A 27878-nucleotide genomic window follows, 5' to 3' on the forward strand; every position below is an offset into this window, starting at 1 on the left:
TTATCAGCCAGCACTAAAAGCGATGCCATTCATCTGGAACTAAGCGAAATTCAATAATTCAAATGAAAATGCTGATAAGGCAGGCCACAAAAATCTATAATTAGTATCAAACATTAATCAAACGAACGCCCCCCACTAAAACTGACAGCAGACTTCAACAAATGCCAAATTTTACATAATTTAGTAGACAATTAAAAACAAATAAGCAAACAAAAAATAACACAACACAAAACCGTCACTGAAACGTCCAAAAAGCAACAAATGCACCACCGTCTAAACTAATAATAATAATCATAATAAAAAAGGAAATAAACTCAACTGAAAGCTGTTAGGCAGCAGAAGCATGAGTGTGAGTAAGCCACAGACAGCGAGCACGTGAGTGAGAGCGAAAGACCAACACAGAGAGCGAGAGAGAGAGAGAGACAGAGAGAGAGCATACAATTTGCATGCGGGCATATGTCAATGGAAGACTGTGACTTGGCACACCTGTTGGACGGCTGTTGTTGACCGCATTTATATTGAGTCGTTCTCGCAAGCAAAGTGAATGAAAGCAAAAATCAATTTAGTCGTGGGAAGGAAACTTCAAATATGAATACAGGTACCAAATGACATGGCGTATGCGTAATATTCACATTTCACATTTCCACTTGACTATCGAATCGAATAACACATTCATCAAACTTGGTCAATTGACAAACGTTCATTAAACACAACTGAAGATTGATAGTTGAAGACCTTGAATAGAGCTGATAACAAGTTCATGTATAGCTATTGAAAAATTTCATTTAGTTGGAATTTATATTTTAAATTAAAGTAGAAGATTGATGATTGAATATACTGAATGAAGCTGACACTTAATGTATATAAATATATATTTTATTGAATATATGAATAACAATACTCAAATTGAGTTTTGCCAGTTTGAGTAGTTGCAGAAATTTGAACTAAAAATGAGGAACTCTAGGGTATTATAGTTAATATTCGAGAAGAAACTTGTCGAACTATGAAATTATTTGCTTATTTTAAATTAAATTTAATTAAATTTTAAAAAATAAGTTTGAATTTCATATTTAAAATTTGAATAGTAAAAATTGCTACAAGTCGTAGTCATAAATTGATGCAAGAATTATTTATGGATATCATTTATGGTTTTTAAAATTCTATAAAAGTAATTTATATACTGTTGAGCTCAAATAGGTATGACTTTCACGTTATATCTTTTTAATGAAAGCTTCAATTTAAATACAATACAACTTTTGTTCACCAAATAAAACCTTCAGTATTGAATAAAAAACTTTCTGTTCTATAAATTTCATTTTTATATGATTTTTATTGATTTTGTAAGAACATAAAATAATATACGCATTTCCTCTGGCTCATCGGAATTTGTTTGGCTACTTGAGCTATTTTAAAAAAGATTGTATAACATTTTTATGTTATTTAGCATTTAGTATCCTCTTTCATATACTTAATAATATAAAGTATACGACTTGGTGTAAAGCTCAATGATGCTTTCATTGCACTAAACGAAAATCTTACTTAGACTTATCTTACTAGTTCAACTATAAAAACTATTTGATTTTTGATCAGCAAAACGTTAAGAAAAAAAAACCAAAATGAAATAAATATTTCAGTCTTATATCAAAAACTATTTAAAAACATGTGGAATATAATTATTGAACTCAAATATGACTTAATAATTACTAGATTTATTTTAAATATTTCTATGCGCTGCTAGTCCGAGGATAAATCAAATGGCAAATCTTATTAAATATTATTCATTATTAAATAGCTAAATGTTATCGGTAATTAAAGCAGTTGCTGAAATTCAGTTATCGTTCACCCTGTAAGTCTCTACTCAACTATCTCAGCTAACAATGACTTCGATAGATTTTTCTGGAATTTATGACCTCACGAGATTTTGTTTATACAACAATCAAATGAGAAATCTATATTCATAAACATATTTCATGCTCAAACTGCTAGCATTTGTCATAAAAATCACAAAATAACTTAACTAATTAAATTGTCCACTAACATAAATCATGAACACATTAAAATTAGGAGAACATAAGGAGCATGCAACGTCAACGCAGCAAAAGCAGCAATCGCCAACAGCCCAGGAACAACAGCAATACCAGCACCAACAACAACTCCTACAGCAACAACAACAGCAACAACAACACCAACAACAACAACAGCAACACCAACAACAGCAACAACAAATTAACAAATACGATGCCTTGGATAGTTCTAGTAATAAATTAAATCATAAAAACAATAACAATAAGGCTAAAGATAAGGATAGAGCTAGGGACGCGTGCAAGGATTTGTCACCAGGCTCCACGGATGAATCATGCTTGACCAAACAGCAACAACAACACCAGCCAGCCAACAGCAGCAGCAGCAGCAGCTCGCGCAATGGAGCAACAACTTCATCATCCCAGCGTCGACGTCAGCTACAATTTCAACGGCAGAAGGAGGCGAAACTTTATGACCACAGCGATGAGCCGACAGCAAAAGCAACAACAACAGCAACAGCAGCCACAGCAACAACAGCCGCAGCGACAACAGCAGCAACAACTGCCACAACCACCAGTGTGATGGGCGGAGGGGAGCTGGTCAACTGCATAGCCTACGATGATAATACACTCATAATCGAGCGCAAGCCATCGCCCACATCTCCAGCCTCTGCCAGACGTTATATGAAAGCGGAGACACCAACCCGCGGCAGTCGCAAATACAATCGCAAATCGACCACAGCGAAAAGCGAGTTGGAGGTAATAATTGTTAAGCCCGAGCATCGTCATCAGCATCGTTCCCCAACGATAACATTGCCAGTGCCAGCAACAGCAACAGCAACAACTCCAGCAACATCGGCAGCGGCAGCAACGTCGTCAGGTCCCACTGTGCTACAACAAAGGTATATGCAGCTCCAGCTGGAGCACGATAAGAAATTCATTTACAATGCAATCCAAGACTTTGATTATTTGGAACATACAAATTCTAGGAATTCTAGGGCATAGTAAGTTAGCCAACGATAACAAAAACCAAAAACCACCCCTAAAACTAACCTCAATAACTATCGTATACTAACTATCGTAAACTATATGTTGTATATCGCTGTTTTTTGTCCCACTGTGCAAGTTTATATGTGTGTGCCTGTGACTGTCTTTGTGTATAAGTTCGGCATGTTGTAAGCATGCATTAGCATACGATCTAGGATATATTGAAATTTATATGTAAAGCTTGAGTGTGGGTAAACAGAGTTGTGGTAAGAGTGAAGTTGCCACTCCTTGAAAGTTATTTATTAAAAATTCATTTTATAATGACACAACAAATAAAGCCTATTCTTTTACAAATAATATTCAGTTTAAATTTCTAAAAGAAATTAGAAAATTAATAATGTTATAGAATTAATTTCTAACCTATTTATTTTTTAGTTTTGTTTAATGCTATATATTTTATTAAATTGTTCAACATTTTTTTCATATTTTGTTTTTTTTCTGCTGTTAATATTCAGTATAAGATATTTAAATATTATATTTAATTTTTAAATAGTTTGTGATGTAATTTTAACTATTTTTATAGTTTTAATACAATTTTTTTAAAAAGAAAATTAACTTCATTAGAATTTCTATTTCTAAATTAACTAACAAAATATTTTTTACTTTCTTCTAGTTTCATATAAGCTTAGTTTTTAAAAATTATTTCTTATGTTTCTTATATTATTATAATTATTTTATTATTATATCATTGTTATTATTTGAATGCTTAAATTTGTTATTGAAATATTTTTATTATTGGACTTATTATCTTGGTGTATTATATAAAAAATATTTATATGCTAATATTATAACAGGAACAATATATATTTTATTTAATACTTTTATAATAATTATAAATAGGTATTTCTTATATATATTTGTTTTATTATGGTTGAAGTTTCCTTTTTTATGCCAGGACGATTCAAGGTATTTAGTCTTAGTCTTTGTTTTCTAGGGTATGTGTGACTTTATAACCGGTTCGAAATATTTTATCAAATTATTTCAAGATTAATAAGGAATAATGCTGCAATTGCAGATATATCTATATGCAAATTTATCTAGTTAACTATAATCTTATAAAGCGAGTTTAGATAAAAAAGCATTTAAGAGTTTAGTGGCTAAAAGTTTAGACTAGTGAGTGTATTTCAGGTAGGGAAAATGTGTATTGCAAAACAAAATCGTTAGCTCGCCTCTACAAGTGTTATATTTATATATCCACTTCGCAGAATCGTTGTAAAATTTCCAGTAAAATGTATTATTTAGCAACTGCATCCAATGAGTATTTAGTTTGAGTATGAATATATATATGTAAGTAATCATTAAGCAAATATACTAAAGTATTTCATTTTCTATCTTATCCTAAACCACATCACAGCTGCAGTCCGCTTGAGGTAATTGCATTCAGCGAGGAGACGCCAGCGGCTAGTTCTAGTCGCATACGTGCGGCTGCCAACAATACAGAACTTGCTCTGAGCACGGTCACTAGCCAAATTGTTAACAATACGACCTACAAGCTCGACTTCAAGCAGCGCAGGCACAAAAACAACAACAACAACGGCAGCGAAGCGAACTCGGCGAACAGCAGCAAGCGACAACGACGCAAATCCAGCTGCAATTCGTGTGGCGGCACCGCCAGTCAACGCCTCACGCCAGAGGAGGCGCTAACATCAGCAGCAGCGGCAACAGCGCAGTTATCAGCAGCAGCAGCAGCAGCTGCGCAGTCAGCAGCAACAGCAGCAGCGCAGTCGGCAGCAGCAGCAGCAGCGACAGCTGGCTGGCAGCAACAGCCGCAGAACAGCGTAACCAGCGCTGGCAGCACCAACAGCAGCTATAGCAGCGGCGCTCGGGACGAGGAGAGCAGCTACAGTGCAGTTGGCGGCGACAGCAGCAGCAGCAACAGTTGCAATTGCGACATCACCGGCGACAACAGTACCTTGCATGGCTTTGGTGTTGGCGACATCAGCAGCTTTATAGGCGACGACGACTGCGAAGAGGACGACGACGATCCGGATAATCCGGACGCAGCTGACGTTAGTTCACAAACTTTGCGCACAGCGGCAATTGTTGCCGCCGTAGCAGCAGCAGCTAAGGAACAGGCAGCAACAGCGACAGCAGCATCTTCTGCTGGCGGCGGTAATACCGACTGTGAGAGCATCAGTGAGAGGCGACAGGATGCGGATGATGATGCGGACGATGAGATTCGAATTATTGCAGGTGCAGCGCTCTGTGGAAACGATTCGCTCGAGGATGTTGGCGATGTTGATGACAATGCCGATGTCATTGTAAGAAGGAATACACGCAATAAACGGCCCTCCATACAGAGGACATGTAGAATAACCGAGGAGGACGACGACGGCGTTGAAATAACCGACGACGACGACTACGACGAGGAAGACGAGCCCGAGGGCACAACAATTGATATTGATGATCAAGAGCAACTGGCACAGCAGCAACACGACTATCAGAATCAGGACGACGACGACGACGACGAAGACGACGAGGAGGAGGAAGACGAGGAGGTCGACGACGACGACGAGGAGGCTGACGAGTATTACGAAGAGGAGGAGGACGATACTCAAGCATTCTCACCCTTCTACTCCAGCTCCGCGGAGCTGATTGACAATTTCGGCGGCGGAGCCGGTAAATATTTCAACATCATGGACTTTGAGCGAGGCGCCGCTGGCGGCGGCACCTTCACGCCCAATGGCAACGGAGGCGCTGCCGGTGGCGGTGACATGTCCAACGTCCACAATCCGCAAACGGATCTGGGCGGCGGCAACAACATAATGGGTAAGTTAACTACTCACCAATGGACTCTTTGAGCCACTAATGGCACTTGCCAACACCTGATGCCCCCACCTGTACAGGCATCGATGCCATGGGCATTGCTAACATTCCGGAAACTATGAACGGCACCACAATCGGACCCAGCGGCGGCGGTGGACAAAAAGCTGGCGCCGCCGGCCAAAAGCGTCCACAGCGACGCGGCAAGCCGCAGCCGGATCGACCACAAAGGGCGCTCTTCTGCCTGGGCGTCAAAAATCCTATACGAGCGCTTTGCATACGCATCGTGGAATGGAAGTATCCTTTTTGCGTAAACTCAAGCCAGAGATGACATAAAGGGATAAAAGAGCAGAGAACTGAGAGCGTATTACTCGATTGCCAAGTGGTTTTATGTGCAACCCTCTGGAAGAACGAGTTCCTTCAATCAAACTACCATTAAACTGTAGTTAGACATTTATCTAGTTATCTAGTTATCAACAAAAGATCTTTCTAAACTCAATGCAAGCATTCAAAAGAGCTCTGAATATGATGCACTAGTTCTACTATCAATATTACTCGTCTTCAATTGAACTGTACAAAGATCTTTATTCACATGAACCAGTTCCAGTTTGTTTGTTGTTATACTGAACCAGTTATTTACCATTGTCTAGTTACAATTGCTGAATACGCAATGTTTAAGCCAGTTCAATGTTTTTATTTGCTGATTTTAGAATAATCTCTATAACCTCATATACGAATCAAAGTTGTAAATTTGATGAAGCGAAACCTTTTCCCTGTTTATTATATGAACTAACGGGCATTCAGCTCCGAGTGCGATAATTCATGTAGTCAAACCTTTGCTTTCAGGATACCAATCAATATTAAATACGCTTTAGCTTAACAATGAATTAATTTGAATAGTCAAAGCACTTAAAAATCTATAGAGTCTGTTGAAGACCCTTTGATTATTCTACGGCATTAAAGCTCAGGTCCCCCAGTTTATACTTAAACCTAAACTGCTGCTTGTTTGCTCGTTTCCTAATACGTAAAAATTAAGTGTAAGCCACACGGATTTTCCTTAATTGAAATCAATCACTAGACCATTTGAGTTCCTTATTTTGTTAACCATATTTGCCAATTGTATTGCCTTGGCCGTTTACACGCCTTATCCGGGCAGCGATTCGAATGTAACGAATCAAACCTTGGTAAGTTCGAAGTGGCCAGCTGAAGCAGGCCTCAACTCTTTGTTTGAATACAGCTGATATTGTGGTTTATTAATCTATATATATATTTCTTTCGTCTGTCTTCTATGCATCATCTCACCTCAAATCATCAAATCAACTTTCATTCAATCACAATCACCTCCACACACACACACACTCAAACCAAAAAACAAAATTACAAAACAAAACATTAGGAAAAAGTTGAATATATATTCCTAGTTATATTCACAGCGGAATGTGTTATGAAGATTTTAGCATATGGTTTTGTGTTACATAATGGTGCATATCTAAGAAATGGATGGAATTTATTAGATTTTACAATTGTAGTTATAGGGTAAGCATATAAAATATGCCAGTTAAAAGCGTTGAGCGCCCAGGCCACTATATAATCGGCCTAGTTTTAACCATTTTCTATGTTACCTTATATCCAATTCAATCGAAACTGAGACACGTATGAAATTGTCTGTGCCAAATCACATTTTTACAGAGCGATAAGTACAGCACTGTCCCATTTGATGAAGGATGCCTTCGATGTGAAAGCGCTACGAGCCTTTCGTGTTCTGCGTCCACTGCGACTTGTCTCGGGTGTACCAAGTAAGAGCTTTCTGCACAAAAATTAAAAGAACAACACACAATCTAAATTTAAAAAAAATACACTTTTGTCCTTGTAGAGCAAAAGAAACTACGGTCACTAAACGTAGTTCAGATGCAGCACAGAGTGAAAGTAGAGAGCGATACAATTATTTGGGAATGATAATTTTATTTTAAATTTTTTGAAATTTAATTTTCTAAAATAAAAAGTTAAAAGTAAAAATAAAACTACAATTTAATCATTTTTTCTGTGGTCCGTTTATTCAAATACTTTAATTTGCTCTGAAAAAAATATTTAGATATTTAAAAACAAAATAAATATTTTAGAAATTAAAAAACAATATTTAACAAAACTAAAATTTTAATTTTAATTGGAATATAGTTAAAAAAATATAGATAACATTTCAATTATAATTTTTATTATTTTTTTATATTTATTTTAATTAAAAATATATATATATTAATAAAATATAATTTATATATAATTTTAATTATAATATTTTAAAAATTAAAAAAATAATAAATTCACAAAATCGAATATAAATAACACTTTAATAATATTTTGATTAAAAAACAATAATTTAGTGAAATATAATTGACATATTTTAGTTAAGAAGACGTAGTCTCTCGGCATCTGGCTATTCATTCCTGTGCAGTATCCAAAGCTTCTTGTTGTGTATTGTAGTGTAAGCCGCACTTGATGTTATTGTAAACCCCACGAACTCTCTTTACACCTATATAAACATATGAAAATTGTCTATTGGCTATTCATACGCTTTCCGCAGGTCTACAGGTTGTGCTTAATTCAATTTTAAAGGCCATGGTGCCATTGTTTCACATTGCACTTCTGGTCATATTCGTTATCATAATCTATGCCATAATTGGTCTAGAGCTATTCTCTGGTAAATTGCATAAGACGTGTCGCGATGAGGTAACAGGTAAGCCGTAATACCAACAATACAATAAAAAAAAAACAAATATCAGTACAATATTTATACGTTGTACGAATATCATTCAATGTCTTGAATGCTACCAGATATGTCGCATTAAAATTCAACGTCCTGTAGCTCTATTACTAGTAGATTAGTGCACGGTTTTGCGGACAAGCACACAACCCAATTAGATCCAACAACAACAACAATCAGAACAAATCAGAACACAGTTTCCACACATCCATACAAAGAAAGATATGCCAAAACAAATTGAAAAACACAAATATATACTATATAAACAGAAATATATATATATATGAACATTCATTTATATATATAGTTTATATACATTGTCCAATTTTCGCCGAGCTAATAAGCTAATCTGCTAGTTAATAGAGCTGTTGAAATTTTAAGTAAATGGGACTACTGAGCGGCATATTCCGCAGAACAAAAACCGAATCAGAACCAATCCAGCACACAGAACAACAACACAATGAATCATAGACATTATCATCCGCATATATCATGTCTCATCTCACATAGTACAACTCATCAACTAATGCATGAAACCTAACGAAAAAAAAAACAAAATACGAAAAAAAAACAATCCCAAAACAAATAAATCGGAATCTAGGTGAATACGAGGAAGAAGTGAGACCCTGCGGCATAGGCCGCAATTGTCCCGAGGGCATGAAATGCTATGGCAATTGGGCCGGACCCAACTCTGGCATTACGAACTTTGACAATTTCGGATTGGCCATGTTGACTGTCTTCCAGTGCGTCACACTCGAGGGCTGGACGGATGTCCTGTATTATGTAAGCATTTCAAATTAAATGAATTCAAATATCTAATTTTCATGAATTATTCAGATACAAGATGCCATGGGCAGCGACTGGCAGTGGATGTACTTCATTTCCATGGTCATATTGGGCGCCTTTTTCGTGATGAACTTAATTCTCGGTGTGTTGTCCGGCGAGTTCTCTAAGGAGCGTAACAAGGCCAAAAATCGTGGCGACTTTCAGAAGCTACGCGAGAAACAACAAATCGAGGAGGATCTGCGCGGCTATCTCGACTGGATAACCCAAGCCGAGGATATAGAGCCCGATGCCACAGGCGGCCTGATGCCCGATGGCAAGAACAAGCAGCCAAATGACATGGACTCCACCGAAAATATGGGCGAGGAGATGCCCGAAATGCAGATCACAGAATCACGTTGGCGCAAAATGAAAAAAGACTTCGATCGGGTCAATCGACGCATGCGTCGCGCCTGTCGCAAAGCCGTCAAATCACAAGCCTTCTACTGGCTCATCATTGTCCTGGTGTTTCTCAACACTGGTGTGCTAGCAACGGAGCACTACGGACAAGTTGATTGGCTGGATGAGTTTCAGGGTAAGTTCAAAAGCGATTGTGAACTCAACAGATTTTGGGAAGAATAAAACTCAATGAAATTTAGTAGAAGTAGTTAGAAGTACTTAAATTCTATATCAAAATAAGTTTTACAATTTTTTAAATCTTTAATTTTTATCAAGATGTAATCTCTTGTTAAGACTTACCCGTATGGTAAGCTCCTCAACCCTTTTCTAGCTTCTCCTCTATATACATAATGCATTAGAACTATGAGAAAGGCCGAAAAAGAGTGGTTTAATTTTGACCTCTCTTACTGGATTATACATGTCTGATCAGTAAATTGTACAATTTATATCTGTATGATATAGAAAGAATTTTAGAAAAATTTAAATAAACTTTTGGAGACAATCAAATAAAGTTTTTTAATATCAAAGCTTTATTTTTGTAAACAAATTTGTCTAATTGATTGATATCCGAAAATGTAAAAATCAGGGCTTCAAATTGTGAAAGTATAGTTTTGCTGTTGGTCTATGTTATTTAAACAATAGAAACCATCAATTTATTTGTATTTATTTCTATGACAACACTACAAACATAAGCCACCTCTCGACTTGAAACTTGTTGAACTATTAACATTTTTAATTTATAAAGGTTTATTTCAGCAGTCTTTAAATCAACGTTCTTATCGACTTTCCACTACAAGCCTATTCCTTCAATATTTTCATGCAATTTTTATCTACTGTTTTCCAACCTCTTTATAGAGTACACAAATATAGTGTTCATTGGCCTCTTCACCTGCGAAATGTTGCTGAAAATGTACAGTTTAGGCTTTCAGGGCTATTTCGTCTCGCTGTTCAATCGCTTCGACTGCTTCGTGGTAATTGGCAGCATCTCTGAGACGCTGTTGACCAAAACTGGAATGATGCCTCCATTGGGCGTTTCGGTGCTGCGTTGTGTGCGCCTCTTGCGTGTCTTCAAGGTCACCAAGTGGGTGGTTCAAATCATACATTAAGAAATGCAATTTACAAGATTTTCCCTTGTCTTTTAGATACTGGCGTTCGCTATCGAATCTAGTTGCTTCCCTATTGAATTCAATACAATCAATTGCTTCGCTATTGTTACTGCTCTTCCTGTTTATTGTGATATTTGCATTGCTCGGCATGCAGGTTTTTGGTGGTAAATTTAATTACAATGAAGATGAGAAATATCGCACGAACTTCGATTGTTTCTGGCAGAGTTTGCTCACAGTGTTTCAGGTATACAATACTAAAATGCACTTTTTATTCAATATTCACATATATGTTATTACATAGATCATGACTGGCGAGGATTGGAATGCAGTCATGTATGTGGGCATTAATGCCTATGGCGGAGTTTCCTCTTATGGCGCTCTGGCATGCATATACTTCATCATATTGTTTATTTGCGGCAACTATATATTGCTAAACGTGTTCTTGGCCATTGCTGTGGACAATTTGGCCGATGCCGACTCACTGTCGGAGGTGGAAAAGGACGAGGAGCCGGCAAGTAGTTGACTAACTATATAGAATCTCATAGATAACGTCTCTTGTACTTCCCCAGCATGATGAGGGTGCCATGAAGAAGTCGCACAGCCCCACGCCCACCATAGACGGCATGGATGATGAGCATCTGAGCATAGACATGGATATGGATATGGAAAATCACGATATGGATGATGATAAGTTGGGTGCAATTACTTGTAGTTAAAGAGCTTTATTTATAGTCCAATATTCTAGGGATCACGAAACGCTCTCAGATGAAGAGGTGCGTGAAATGTGCGAGGATGAAGAAGAGGGTATGTTAATCTGTATTAAATTCAAAGCCTTAACTAACTAGGCTATAAGTAATAACTAGTTTAAGTCTCTGAGTACTTAGTGGATAAGTAAGTTAAGCACACATATTATACACGCCGCTTTAGACACTTACTAAACAACCATGATCGAAAGATATATATATTTATGATATTCATGCTACTGCTACGCTTTCATTTGCTGCCTTGGAATACAAAAAAAAACCAAAATCAACAAATCAATTTGATATTAATCGAAAGACTCCCATTCTGAAGTATCAGCACGTGTTACTGCACGACCCCGGCGTTTATCTGAAGTCAGCATGAAGACGACTAAAAAGCCCATGCCACGCGACAGTGCATTTTTCATTTTCAGTTATACAAACAGGTAAATCAACAACAACAACACAACATGCACAACAACAGCAACAAAAAATCTATACACACACAATATACATTTGTCTGATTCATGTGTGTTAGCATATATATATATATAAATAAATATATATATTTTTTAACGTTTTTATGCACTCTGGTTCTACTTTTTTTGCATGCTTGCATTTTTAAATATTTACTCAAATTTATATAAAAAATATATATGTTTTTTATATAATTTATACAAAAATTCACTTGATAACTTTTCTATCGAGCTCTGCATTGATTGCATATTCGATTGTAAATAAATTAATTTTCTATATTCAGTTAAAGAAAAAACAAAACTCAAACTGTTTCTTAAGCTGAAAATATTTTGTTTTAAATTTAATCACAATTTTTAATTTGCAATTTAAAAATTAACAGAAAAAACTTATAAAGTTCATTACTTTTTTTAGCGAAAAGAATTTATTTATCACTTAAGCAATTGTATTTTTAGCTTAGTTTCTATTTATTTTAAGCTATTTATATTTTAAATATATGTACATATAATATATATATATTTTCTAAGTTAAGCAACTTTGTTTTTCTACCATGAATATATATGTGTTTATTATTTTTTCCACATTGGCATATGATAAACCAAAAAAAAAAAACTAAAAAAAAACAAAAACAAAAAACAAACAAAATTTAATTACATATAGTGGATGAAGAGGGCATGATAACGGCACGCCCACGCCGTATGTCTGAGGTTAATACGGCCACGAAAATTCTACCTATACCGCCGGGCACATCATTCTTTCTTTTCTCACAAACGAACAGGTTTTTATGTTTTAGTTAACCCATTAAAGATTAAACGATCTGGTTGAACCAGCATTTTTTTTAATTTAATTTAATTTAATAATTTTTTTTACTCTGTGTGTGTGCTAAAAACTTTATGTTCTATATAAAATTATATTATAATATTGTATTTGTCTTTTGTTTAACAATTTTTGTATAGTACCTAGTCTTATTCCATGTGTATGTATGCGTGTGTGTGTGTGTCTAGTAACTTAGATTTGTAATTGCATATCCTGAAAAAAACTTTTTTTGTCCTTAGTTCTTTAAGAAATCTTGAAACTGTATAAGACAAACTCTCTTCTAGCCGATGCTTTAACTTTTTTGTATATTTGTTTTATATTGATTTTTAACCGCATGAGTTTTGTTTGCTGTTTGTTATTATGTTAATTTAAATCATCGTTAACAGTTAGTTCGTATATTATAATATTTAATTTATTCACAGATTTCGCGTCTTTTGCCATTGGCTCTGCAATCACAGCAATTTCGGCAATATTATCCTCTGCTGTATCATGTTCTCATCCGCCATGTTGGCCGCGGAGAATCCGTTGAGGGCCAACGACGAATTGAACAAAGTAAGTAGCTCCCGATCCGAATCTGAATCGAACGTAAGTCTGTTTCAGAAGCGATTTCGTAGAGAGTTTTATCACAATTTCTATTCTGTGTATGTTAAACACTTTTCATGTTGTCATTGAACCAACTATTTTGCAGGTCCTGCTTAAATTTGATTATTTTTTCACGGCAGTTTTCACAATAGAACTGATTCTGAAATTGATTTCATATGGCTTCGTTTTGCACGACGGAGCCTTTTGCAGATCCGCATTTAATCTATTAGATTTAGTTGTGGTCTGCGTCTCATTGATATCTGTTGCATTCAGGTAAAACCCTAACAACAAGTAACAAATATCTAAGCGCTACTCTAACCCAGTAGTTGGCTAATAATATAATATATTTATTAATGGAATATATAATCATAATCGATTTCAACTGCAGTTCGAATGCGATTTCAGTCGTGAAAATTCTACGTGTCCTTCGAGTTTTGAGGCCCCTGCGTGCCATTAATCGAGCCAAGGGTCTAAAGGTAAGACACATCGTTTGTTCTGCTTTCACAGTTATCTCGTTTTATCAATTTTTATTCACCTGCTTCTATTAAACAATGATATTTCTTTAATTATTTTTATTTTACTTTATTAACTTTTGTTCTTATGATTTCGACAAGAGTTAAGCTACAAAATAAAATACAACTAATAATATTAGCTTCCATTAATTTTTTTTTATTGCGAGCTAATAAATCTTGACTTTTCGTTTTGCAATAACCCCATACAAAGTGCAGTTAATATTACAAAAAAAAAAGAATCAAATTGAAAATAAAACCTTGAAATGCTGGGTGTAGGGTGCACCACAATAAAGCTCTGCAAAAAATTAAAAAAAAAAATATATGAATATATATACATACATATATATAAATAAGCTCAACAACTGTTCCATTTTGAGTTCGACCTTTCTTTTAACACCTAACGAAAATGGGCGTGGAATAAATGCTATGGGCGTGGCGCTTAGGCATAATTAAAACTATGTGCCATACGTGTTGATACTAAAACCAAAATGCAATTAAAAAAAAACAAAAACAAATACAATTTACGCCCTCAATTATATGAACATATTTAGCTAGCGTATGATTTATCGTCTCTTATAACTATACAAATATATACCGTCGTATCACATACAGCATGTTGTTCAATGTGTCATAGTCGCTGTTAAGACTATCGGAAATATTGTGCTCGTCACATGCCTACTGCAATTCATGTTTGCCGTGATAGGAGTCCAATTGTTTAAGGTATGATTTCGTTCTTAAGTGCTTGCTCTACTAAGATAAAAAAGCAAAACAAAATTGTATAAAAAGAAGTCTATTTTATTTCCTAGTTAACTTAAAGACTATTGCCTAGCTTACTTCTATTTTTTTTAAGAAAAATAAGCGAACTTTTAAGAACTTTCCCATAGAAACTCAATTGTAATTATAAAGCTCGTTCCAAGAGCTTTATTTGTACTATAATTGCACAAACATGCAACTTATGTTTTCTTTTCTCTAAAAATTATAAATAACATTTTGTTGTTGTTTTCAATTTGTTAAATGTTCAAATTGTCATACCTAACAATTAAAATAAAAAATAACCCTATTCCTTTAATCCTCAAAATTATTTTTGTTGTTTTCTAAAATTGATTTCTTTAACCTATTTTTAATACTAATAGCCAAATCGTTATTTAAAATGTACAAAGGATTTTTTCAGAAATTTATTGTAAATAATACTATATATTTATATGCTGCCTAGTATTTGCTTATTAATGCTCAGCATAACTATATATATATATATATATATCAAACATATATATATAAATACAATTTATTCAATGAGAACTACGACCTTATAGACTTATCTTTAAAAGCTGGGAAACAGAGCAGACATTCTAGTTGGGCTTAATCTAATGTTAACTTAGGCTGGTTAAACACACATATGTTTTTTTTACAGTGCACAGGAATTTCTGTATACCTCTATACCCCTCTCGAAATGCAGACCTAACATAACTCACACTATTAAAACATAAATCGTGTAAACTTGTCAACTCTTATATTCCACACCCATTTTCTGCGTCAACATGAAAGAAACTATATATAAATGTGATTGTAAGATGATAAGCACAACAACAACACACACACACACACACACACACGCATACAAAATAATGTCAAAGCACATTGAAGTATTCCAATAGTTTTAAAATATCTCAAGCTGCGATCAACCTTGCACCCTAGCATCAAGGCAAAACCCAATCAACCAAAGAGTTTTACAAAAAAAAAGTATAAATATTTAAAATGTATATTTAAATGATCTAGCTAGATGAACTCTGTTGTAGTAACAAACCTGCTCACAAAAGACACACACTTATTCATGCTCTAACATTTATTTTTTTCTTTTTTTCATTTATTTTAATAATTTTAATTTTTATGATTTTTTCACTCACTGTTCGTAAATGTCATTAACCTCGCATAGTAATTGTATAAAGCAACACAATATCACACACACATACACACAGACACCCTCATTTATTTATAGCATATACAATACAATACGATTTTCCGAATTGAAAAACCCCTTACAAATGAATTTTCCTCTTTTTTCTCTCTTTTATCGTTTCGATTTTTGCTCAAATTGCATTTGCTTTGGCAAAAATATACAAAAAAAAAATTGAAAATCAAAAACAAAAAATAATAAAATCAACAACTTTTGATTTCAATGAAACTATTCCAAAAATGTGGGCACAATAATAAAAAAAATTCCACTGATTGATGCTGCATAAACACTCACACACACACACATCCAATAATAATAAAAAAACACACACACGAATACAAATCATACACGCCTGTCAATTCGATTGCTCCTAAACAAAAAAAAATATATATATATTTATACACTGCAAAAAAAACCTGTTACAGTACGTGGTCAAGTGCGTAGTAGTCGCAATTAAAACAATTGGTAATATCATGTTGGTTACATATTTATTGCAATTCATGTTCGCGGTTATTGGAGTGCAACTCTTTAAGGTAATTTCTTTACAATTATATAACAAAAAAAAAAAAAAAACAAACAAATAAATAAATTAAAAACAAAACTTTTGGTAAAGGGTAACTAGAATCGGCTTTATGTGTGCGCTTTTTTTGACAGAATTTTCTCGCTGCTTGATATGTGTGTGCTTTGATCTCTCTTGATGTATCTTCAGCTAAATTTCTATAAGCTCAAAATCAAACAAGGAACTCTGTCTCTATCTCTCTATCTCTCTCTTTCACATTTGGGATATTGAAGTATGTTAGGTATAAGCTTTAAATAGTTCTCTCTTCTGATCTTATGATTTAGCAACAACATTGGTAAATTGTATGAAAATAGAAATTCGCAAAGCTCATTAATTAAACAAAAACAAAAACAAAAAAAAAAACTTCATTAATTCGTTGCAAATAAAAAAGCTTTCAATTGCCTTGCCAGCTTTTACTTAGCTTTCTAACCTCTAACAATTCCTAGTGTACAATTTGTAACCCACCCCCGCCGCCACCAATGAGTTACCTACTCTAATTAGCTAAGTAATTCCCCCACCCAACCCAACTCAAGCTAGTCAAGCTGCTCGCTAAACATTTGTACCATATATAAATATATATGTATGTATCCAATTAACAACTCGATAATCCTTGTAACCCTTGTCTGTAAATATTGTGTTGTCTGCGCCGACTAAAACCAAAAAAAAACCTCTTTATATATCTATATATTCTCATATGCATATATATGAACATATTAACCTTTGTGTATGTAAAAAAGTTTGTTCATGAGAGACACCCTGTACATGTTCGTGTATATAGACTAGCTTAGTCTATTGTAATGCTGCATACAAGATATAATTAGGCTTTAGTCTATACTTCTATCAACTTGTTTTAGCTAAGTTGGCTCAGCTTGTGATTAAAAGAAAAACAAGTTTAGCTAACTTCAACTAAGTTAATAATTCCCAAATTTCATCAAACATTTCAATAATATTTGTAAAAATCTTTTGTGGCGATCGAAAAATTTATAATAGGGTAAATTTTTCTCCTGCTCCGATGGCTCCAAAATGGTGAGAGAGGAATGCTTGTAAGTAGTTTATATATTTTCTATTATATATTTTATTAATATATATATTTACTATACATTAAAGTGGAACATATTTGGTCTACGAGGGCGGAGACATGAACAAGCCGCGTCTCAAGGAGCGTGAATGGAAAAATAACGGTTTCCACTTCGATGACGTGGCCAAGGGCATGTTAACGCTATTCACCGTTTCCACCTTCGAGGGTTGGCCATCGTAAGTACTTAATACTCAACTTACCACGTTCTCACTATACTAAATTATCTCCATTTGCCATCCAGTCTGCTCTACGTCTCTATTGATTCGAACAAGGAAGATGGAGGTCCAATACATAACTTCCGTCCTATAGTCGCTGCCTACTACATTATCTATATCATTATAATTGCCTTCTTCATGGTGAACATCTTCGTCGGTTTCGTTATTGTCACCTTTCAAAATGAGGGCGAACAGGAGTACAAGAACTGTGATTTGGATAAAAATCAGCGCAATTGCATAGAGTTTGCATTGAAGGCGAAGCCGGTGCGACGCTATATACCCAAACATGGTATACAGTATAAGGTTTGGTGGTTCGTGACGTCATCATCCTTCGAATATACCATATTCATATTAATTATGATAAACACGGTCACACTGGCCATGAAATTCTATCAGCAACCAGTCTGGTACACCGAATTGCTGGATGCTCTCAACATGATATTCACTGCGGTGTTTGCGCTGGAATTCGTCTTCAAATTGGCCGCTTTTCGCTTTAAGGTGGGTTGCCGAATATGTATAATTAGTTATCGAATAATATAGTTTATAATGAATATTTTAAGATAACATAATTTGATATTTCCTTACAGAACTACTTTGGCGATGCGTGGAACGTTTTTGATTTTATAATTGTGCTGGGCAGCTTTATCGACATTGTCTATTCGGAAATTAAGGTTTGTCTGTTAGACTCTAGCTAAAATCTTATAATCTACACTTTCCTACTGTATTTGCAGAGCAAGAACACTTCGCAGGCCGCTTGTGATATAGTTGAGGGCTGCAAGGCCAAGGTCAAGGAGGTTTGTTATTGCCAGCTTCTGTCAGAATCGGTTCTACAACATTTTCTTTTTCATTTGCAGGCTGGCTCAAATTTAATTTCCATAAACTTCTTTCGCTTGTTTCGTGTCATGCGTCTCGTCAAGCTGTTGAGCAAGGGCGAGGGTATACGCACACTGCTCTGGACCTTCATTAAGTCCTTCCAGGCGCTGCCCTACGTTGCGCTGCTCATTGTGCTACTCTTCTTCATTTATGCTGTGGTGGGCATGCAGGTGGGATTCCGCTGGCTTTCAGTTCTGTAACTTAAACTTGAAAAATATTTTTCAACATTTTCCCATTTTAGATGTTCGGCAAGATCGCTATAAATGGCGGCACGGCCATAACGCGCAACAACAATTTCCAAACGTTTCAACAGGCTGTCCTGGTGCTCTTCCGCTCGGCCACCGGCGAGGCCTGGCAGGATATTATGATGGCCTGCTCGGCTCAGCCGGAAGTGAGATGTGACGAGCTGTCGGATACGCCAAATGCACAATGCGGCTCATCCATTGCATATCCCTACTTTATATCTTTCTATGTGCTCTGCTCCTTTTTGGTAACCTTAACTTAACTTATCTATGGACATGTTTAGCTAACGTTGTATGTTTCCTGGCAGATCATCAATCTGTTTGTGGCCGTCATTATGGATAATTTTGATTACTTGACGCGCGATTGGTCCATTTTGGGGCCGCATCATTTGGATGAGTTTATTCGCCTGTGGAGCGAATACGATCCGGATGCCAAGGGACGCATCAAACATTTGGATGTGGTCACGTTGCTGCGTAAAATATCACCGCCTCTTGGCTTCGGCAAGCTCTGTCCGCATCGCATGGCCTGCAAGCGTCTCGTCTCCATGAACATGCCTCTCAACTCTGACGGCACGGTGCTCTTTAATGCCACCCTTTTTGCAGTGGTGCGCACTTCGCTGAGCATCAAGACGGAGGGCAACATCGACGATGCCAATGCCGAACTTCGCGCCACAATCAAGCAGATATGGAAGCGCACAAATCCTAAGCTGTTGGATCAGGTCGTTCCGCCGCCTGGCAACGATGATGAGGTGACAGTGGGCAAATTCTATGCCACATACTTGATACAGGACTATTTCCGACGCTTCAAGAAGCGCAAGGAGCAGGAGGGCAAGGAGGGGCATCCTGATAGCAATACGGTCACACTGCAAGCGGGTCTGCGCACGCTGCACGAAGTGTCGCCGGCACTGAAGCGTGCCATCTCTGGCAATCTGGATGAGCTGGCCGAGGAACCGGAGCCCATGCATCGCGTAAGTCCAACTTGAATGTACTCTTACTCTGTCCCCTCTCTTACACACTCTCTCTCTCTCTCTCTTTCTCTCTCCAATAGCGCCATCACACGTTGTTTGGCAGCGTATGGAGCTCGATACGGCGCCATGGCAATGGCACGTTCCGTCGCAGCGCCAAATCTTCTCAGAGCAACGGCGCCCTAACCATTGGTGGCTCCTCCCTAGCAGCTGCTGGCGTTGGGGGCAGCACCATGGTTCTGGGCAGCGCCGACACTGCCGGCACAGATTATCTCTACGACAATCTCAATCGCAGTGTGGCCGACGGTGTTAATCACATCACGCGCAACATTATGCAAGCGCGCCTGGCGGCCAGCGGTAAGCTACAAGACGAGCTGCATGCCAGCAGCGGCGGCGAGCTGCGCACCTTTGGCGAAAGCATCTCGATGCGGCCGTTGGCCAAGAATGGCGGCGCAGCAGCAGCTACTGTGACTGGCACTTTGCCGCCGGAGGCAAATGCATTATCTTATGAGTGAGTATTAAGGGGGCAGTGGGTGGGGTCAAGCGCGACAAACGAGGGCGTTAGCGGGGAATGGCAGGGTGGCAGCTATCTGCTAGCTGCTGTGAGTGGGTCATTTGGTTTTCTTTATCTTCTTTCTTTTTTTTCAATAATATCTCAAATAGCCGCACATTGAAGCTGTCAAGTTCTTGAGTTGTTCCATACCATACGATATACTTCCTGTTACTATGGCTTGCTGTTTAGTGAGAATTTTCCTTTTTTTTTTTGGTTCATACAATATAATTTTATAATAATTATTTGGCCACGATTTTAAATGGCATTTTGTTAAACACTTAGTGCGCCTTAAACGTTTTTGTAATGAACAAAAGGAGCCCGGCCAAAACAGGTTCCTCAAATCATTTCATTGTTGCAAATTAGCGAATTAGTCGACCAAAAAACCAAACAAAACCCCAATTTAAATTAAGCAAAATAATATATAATATATATATATATATAAAATGATATAGTTTAAACAAACATAAAACAAGGTTTCCTTAAAAAAATACGAACAACCAAACCAAACCAAACCAACCAACATTCACTGAGAACCGAAACGTACCGTAAAACAACAACAACAACAAAAATTTACTCAATTCCCCGAACATTAATTTCAGCAACCGCAATCGTGGTATTTTATTGCATCCATATAACAATGGTAAGCGCAAAAATGCTGCAATTGCAACAACAACTAATGCAACAACAGCAACAATTGCAATTGCACAAAATAAAACAAATACAAAATATTAAAAAAAAAAGCATAAAACCCAATTAAAACAAGTTTCCTAAACGTTCTTTTAGTTTTCTTAACTTTCCTAAATAACAAAAAATTTATTTGTTGTTGCATTTTTTTTGGTTCTGTTTAAAGATTTTTCCACAAAAAAATGGGAAAAAATTATACCAAACCCGTTTCTCCTTCTCCTCAATAATCTCTAATTGTTTTCTCTAATTTTTGTTTAATTTGCGCATACTAATTTCATTTACTTTATGAACATTTTCGGTATATATATATACATACATATAACATCTGTAGCGCAGCATTCGAATTATTTTAATTGTACATTTCGCCACTAAAAACAAAACCAAAACCAAAATAAACAATTCTGAGTTGTGAGTTCTGAATTTTGCCTGCGGCATGCCAAAAATAAACAATATTAAATTAATTATATTAAAAATAAACCAAAAAGAAAAACAAATCTAACTAATGCGCGCAATTGTAATGAAGCAACAAAATTAAACTTGTTTTCAATGTATTTTTTGGCTGTTTGTTAAATGCGGCGAAAATCGATGACAAATAATATATATAACACTCATCCGAATGGTTATCCATATCGATTCGTAGTACACATTAATAGCCATAGTTAACAATGTAATTGTAGTTACTTTTGTAGTTTAGTTTTGGGCTAATCTAGAAACGCTTTTGCTGCCAATTATATATATATATCTATATATATATATATAGTATACTCTACCATAGTTTACAGTCACACGAGAACATCATTGAAACACATTCACATACAACAAATTTTGATTAATATAGGTACATTTATTTTAATTTTAAAAGTTAAGTAGGAGAGAGAAAGCTAAGACCAGAAATGCTATTTACAGCCAAAGTTAATTAAACTTTAGTAATTCATTTATCTATGAATTCACTGACTTTAGTAATATGAAACATATAATAATTACTGAAGTAAGTAATTACTTTAGACGCAATTACTTTAGTAATTATATTATATATGCTGAATTATTTCCGTAACTCTATTACATATGTTTACCAACACTTGGAATTATTTTTGTCAGGCGTACCTCCCAAAATAATTATTTTTTATTGACACAATTACTTAAGTATTTATATTATATTTGCTTATATACTTCTATAACTAAAATATATATATTTAATTATTTCAGTAATTATATTTACTAGCCATAATTAATAAGGTTATTATCTATTCGAGCGCAACTACTGCAGTATTCATACTTTGCAACTATAATAACCATAGTAATTATGTAATTAAGTAATTATAATTACCAGTCCTAATTTCCAAAGTAATTATGTATTGCAAAAAAAATTTCTTCAGTAATATAAAATCAATTAATTTATCTGACATTATCACAAAGTAATTATTATTACCAAAGTAATTATAAATTCCCGATACAATTACTTCAGTAATTATATTTGATTATTTAACTGAAAAAATAATTTGAAATGCTGCAACGACTGTATTATTTATATAAGTATAATTTTTGCAATAATTATATATTTCATGAGCAATTACTTTATAATAATATATAATAATTAATGCAAAATATTTTTTAAATTGAAACGAGAAGCAATAGATATAACCGATCTCTTAATACAAATTGTTAAGCTAATCTTCAATAGGAATACAGACACTCAGTTAGGAGGTGCCCCTCTTTCAGCTAAACTAGGCCTACCCAACCACTAGCTATTGTACCCAACTAAAATCTAACTCTTTCAGCTTCAAAGCGTTTGTTTTCTAACCAACATGCACATGGCTCCTTTTGTTGATTACAAACTAACAAATCGAGAATTTATTGAATCTAAATTGATAATTGTTTAATTGCCATACAAATTGACAATCATTGAAATACTATCATTAAAACGATTAATTTGCGAGAAAAGAGAAACATTTCCTAATTCTACCCAAATTCTATGCCAATAATTGTGTTGTAATAGTAATTTGTTTTTGTATAACTCTTTTTATAAACCATCTTTATTATAGCATAAGTGATTCGAGTTTAAAAACAACCGAGTGCTGAGAGTCGAACACTGGATGAGTCTCAGAGAGTTCGAAGCACGTATTGTAGCTCTCATTCCAAATGGGCAGAAAATATTATTTTTATATTTTTCCTTAATATTTTCTGCGAAGTTAATTTCTGTACGAAAAAAGCATTCCCTGAGTGTGTATATATATATATAAAACAATGTGAGCTTTGCGTAAGTGCTTAGACCTGCGTGGAATCTAAACATAACACCAACAACCAACAACAACAACAACAACCAACAACAACAACAACAACAACAACAACTGAACAACAATCGTTTAAACACGCAACAAAGAACGAATCGAATGAATGAAAATGAATCTATAAAAGGTTACCATAATCAAAGTATATCCACACAAAATCTTAATCGAAATGATATTGGTGTCTATATATCAAATAAACATATATATATACATATATACATATAAACAAATATATATATATTTATATATATATACCCATATAACAGTGTTGTTGTGCCCATATGTACTCATTTATAAGCTGGCCTGGCCGATTGAGCGTACCTATCAAAATGTGTGCCTTGCGTCCATCAAATATATTTATAATCTTACAATTATAATACCCATGTCAACGATATATATATATATACATACATTTATACTTAATTCATTTTTGATATGCCAAATCTTCAAAAAACCAAACAAATTGTTTATTAACTGTTGTCTCAATGTTGTCTAAACGTCGCTTCTTATCTTTTGTATGTCGGGGTATCCCAATAGGTTAACACACAGAGAACCCAATTACAAAATCTATACACTCTGTGCATACCCACACTCACACACACACACACACTGACACTGCTTGGTTTTTGATTAGCTTGAGCTGAGCTGAAACTGCTTGATTTATATAATCAAAATGCTGCCCATGTCGATGCCTTAGATAATGCCTTAGTGTACCGCCTTTGTAGAGCCCAAACTTGAAGACAAGCGTCAAATATTGTATATGCCTAGAGATCGTTGCTTGCTTTATATCGTATCCATATACATATACATATATCTAATCAACTTTTGTTTTCTATAGAACATGCTTTTATATATATAAATATCATTTACATAAAGCTGTACAATAACATCTAACATATTAATAGCTTGTATTATTGAATGCTTGAACTAACAGTCAAATGTAATTTAAGACATCTTATGTATGTAAATAGGCTTGATGATCATACTAGACTGGAGATAGAGTAGGATTTTTGAAACTTTTTTAAAGATAGCTAAGGAAATAAATGCATTTTGTGCAGTCAATAAGCGATACGAGACAATGTTTCTAGAGTGTTCATTTCTGTAGCTGATGCAATATATAGTTAGCGCTAGTTATAGTTAGTTAAATAGATTTATATGTATATATATATATATATATATATATATATATATATATATATATATTCTATATATTCTATATATATAATATTTCAAAAATATTTTGAATATCCTTATTGTAATATAGTATTTAATGTATAAAATAGTGATTTTTAACAATAGTTCCTATAGCATATATATGATACAGTAATAGTTCATATAACAAATATTTAATATAATTATTTTGAAGGGATACTTCCTGCAGGATATATATAACGTAAAGGTTTTTTATCCATAGTTGATATTAAAGAAATTTGATACAATAATTTTTCAGCAAGAGTTCCTATTATACTTTTTCATCATTTGGACACAGATATATCCAATATTAAATGAAAAAATCTAGGCCTATAGATACCTTTAAATACAATTATTTAATAAGAGAGCTTAGAGACTTATATTAATTTTAACCAGAATTCAGTCTAGTTTTTGCTTGAATCGAACGCGGTATATAAATTAAAAATAATATTAGATATATCCTTAAAAACGTATAGAGAAAGAAGTTAACTATCTTCAGCATTTAGCTGCAAAGATATGAAATCAAAAACTTATATACAAAAAATCAGTTTAGTTATCAAATTTCAGTTTAACTATCAACAGATCTGTAAGCAGAGTTGACATGATCATCAAGCGCTGTACAAAGAAAAAGAAAACTCTACTAATAATCCCTTTGAAAATGCAAACGCTTTTCATCAATTGCAGCTAATCTATGTTTGTTTCTATATATTTATATTTTATGCAATTCATATATATAGTCTACGCGCCCAATGGTGCTATTCCTGGCCACGAACGCATGATCCAATCGACACCAGCTAGTCCCTACGATCAGCGTCGTTTACCAACTTCATCTGATATGAACGGTCTAGCCGAATCATTGATTGGAGGGGTAAGTGCAATTGGCATGCAATTCAAATATATATCTTTCTATATATATATATATATATATATCTGCATTTTGTTAATGTTTATTTTAGGTACTCGCCGCTGAGGGTCTGGGTAAATATTGTGATTCAGAGTTTGTGGGCACAGCTGCACGAGAGATGCGTGAGGCGCTTGATATGACGCCCGAGGAAATGAATTTGGCTGCCCATCAAATATTGTCCAATGAGCACTCAATGAGTCTTATTGGCAGCAGCAACGGCAGCATCTTTGGTGGCGCTGGTGGTGGTGCTGGTGGTGGCAGCAGCAGCATTGCTGGTGCATTCGGTGGCAGCGCTAGCGGACCATCATCGCTCTCGCCACACGAGGGTTCGGGCACTTTACAATCACCACCGATACCAGATAATCGTCTAAGACGAGTTGCCACAATTACGACCACTAACAATAATAATAAGTCTCAATTTAGCCAAAATAATAATACGAATAATATAAATAGTAGAACAATGTCACCAACACAACAGCAACAACAACAACAACAACAACAACTATCGCCTCAGCGTAATTTGGGCAGTGATCAGGCTAATCCTGCCTCCTTCTCATAGCATACAAATTGTAGTCCATATATGCAAAATGTCTTCTTGATGGAATTTTAAATATTAACATTTATGAACATTTTTTTTGTATCATTTTTAGCAAGAACAAAAAAATATTTAATAAAAACAACACACAAAACTAGACATAGAATATTCAAATCGAAAAATTAAATACTTAAGCCACATTATGTAAAACTTAGGAAAAACGCAAACAAACAAAAAACATTTGTAAAACTTGTAAAAAGCATTGTATATGTACTTACTTATATAATTAATGGTTTGCCTTTTTGATAACGTCTATGATGGTTTATCGTCCTTTATGAACAACCAGCAAAAAATAAAACTGAAAAAAAAACTAAAAAAAAAAAAAACAAAATAACAATAATTAAAACACACAAAATATTGTACATGAACAAGAAAAAAAATATATATTTTTTAAAAATTGATAAACACAAAACCCAACCCAATTGATTAGTTATTTAATCATCAATAATAATAATAATAATATTATAATCATTCATCACAATATGTACATCAGCAAGCCATCTACTTACATTTGCTGTACGTATTTCAATTTAGACGCATTTTATTTTCTAAGTATTTAATAATTGCGTAAATAAAGCGATAAAAATATGGAATTGTTTAATATGTAAAAATTGTAAACCAAATGAAAAACAAAAAACAAAAAACAAAAATCATCATAATTAATTTAATAGCGAATTTTCAATGAATGAACGCCCAAACTGATTAATGAATTGTTACGATTGATTTTATAAAAATAAATGAGCAAATTAAAAAAATTTATAACATTTCTTTTGCATTTATGAGTGCTTTGATCGGATGTGCCAGATCCAGACTAGCAGATACCTTATCTGCTATTCCAATCGATCTATGCTTTCTTTATACATACACACACACTCATACACACGCAGTCTGCTACAGAATGACAGATTGATAGGATGTATTATCGAAAGAAATGATGAGCTCGTGCTATATGCTGTATAGAAAGTCTCTAGCATTTGACGGACATACGGATATGACTAAATCGATTCTGCTTCTTAACCGGATCAGGAATATATATACTTTTTGCTATCTGCCACACGTTTTTCTGCCTGTTACATGCACTTTCACACAATAATTATACTTTGAGTTCCTATTCTAAACTGTTTCAAAGTATAAAATTGCAGTTTCAGAGCACAACAAACTGTTCATCTTTAACAATGAGTTTTCTCTTAGATTTTGAGAGAAATTAAATGGGTTATTTAAAAACTTATATCTGTGTATACGTGCAAAATAAGTGAATACTGCCCTTAGCGGCGGGTTACATCTTAGAAGAGAAAGTAGAGTATATCAGGGAAAGAGCTCCCCGATGAAGAGCCAATCAACGAAAGCTAAGTCTGCAGATAAAGGAACTGAAAGGTTCTGTAAATATGCTCAACTCATGACTTGATATTGTTGTGTAGAAATAATAATAATACTTATAGCATATATTAAATGTTGATTATATTATTGAAATTAAAATCATATTTATTCAATCAATGCTTAGCCACAAAGACCAATTTTAATTAGATTTGCTACTTCTTAAGAAAACACAGAACAAAAAGCTGTACACTACGTTGCATTTACAACATGTGCAAATGTTGCATCAACTCTTTAAACGAAGCCATAAAAAGCAAATTATTTGGCAATAAGCTGCGGCTGCTGCTGCTGCTGCTATGACAGAGGCAGCCAAACAAACTTAATTAAAAACAAGTCAGAACGTTGCAATCGGCAGCTATCGAC

The 27878-nt window shown here is 34.8% G+C and overlaps 1 protein-coding gene across 11 annotated transcripts; it reads left to right on the forward strand.

Annotated features, from left to right (window-relative positions):
- Positions 1-2168: 2168 nt before the first annotated feature.
- Positions 2169-26210, forward strand: LOC111594149 (voltage-dependent calcium channel type D subunit alpha-1). Of its 11 annotated transcripts, XM_023307325.2 has the most exons (33): positions 2169-2923; positions 4423-4707; positions 4822-5837; positions 5915-6128; positions 6910-7015; positions 7228-7367; positions 7521-7627; positions 8410-8562; positions 9191-9372; positions 9427-9946; positions 10666-10891; positions 10953-11160; positions 11218-11427; positions 11486-11607; positions 11662-11720; positions 12791-12908; positions 13369-13498; positions 13635-13801; positions 13917-14004; positions 14653-14760; positions 16420-16527; positions 17544-17596; positions 17661-17807; positions 17873-18344; positions 18434-18517; positions 18578-18640; positions 18701-18889; positions 18961-19209; positions 19270-19929; positions 20010-20437; positions 21079-21119; positions 25380-25510; positions 25599-26210. In XM_023307325.2, the coding sequence occupies exons 1-33, from the start codon at positions 2604-2606 to the stop codon at positions 26103-26105; spliced, it is 7611 nt and encodes a 2536-aa protein (XP_023163093.2). In that variant the 5' UTR covers positions 2169-2603; the 3' UTR covers positions 26106-26210. The 11 variants fall into 11 exon arrangements, with proteins under 11 accessions (XP_023163093.2, XP_023163091.2, XP_023163094.2 ...); XM_023307323.2 differs by lacking the exons at positions 12791-12908; positions 14653-14760 and adding an exon at positions 11991-12102 and having other exon boundaries at positions 2169-3025; XM_023307326.2 differs by lacking the exons at positions 12791-12908; positions 16420-16527 and adding an exon at positions 11976-12102.
- Positions 26211-27878: the final 1668 nt, after the last annotated feature.

Source organism: Drosophila hydei, unplaced genomic scaffold (assembly GCF_003285905.1).
Source record: "Drosophila hydei strain 15085-1641.00,03,60 unplaced genomic scaffold, DhydRS2 tig00008116-arrow-pilon, whole genome shotgun sequence".
Classification (NCBI taxonomy): domain Eukaryota; kingdom Metazoa; phylum Arthropoda; class Insecta; order Diptera; family Drosophilidae; genus Drosophila; species Drosophila hydei.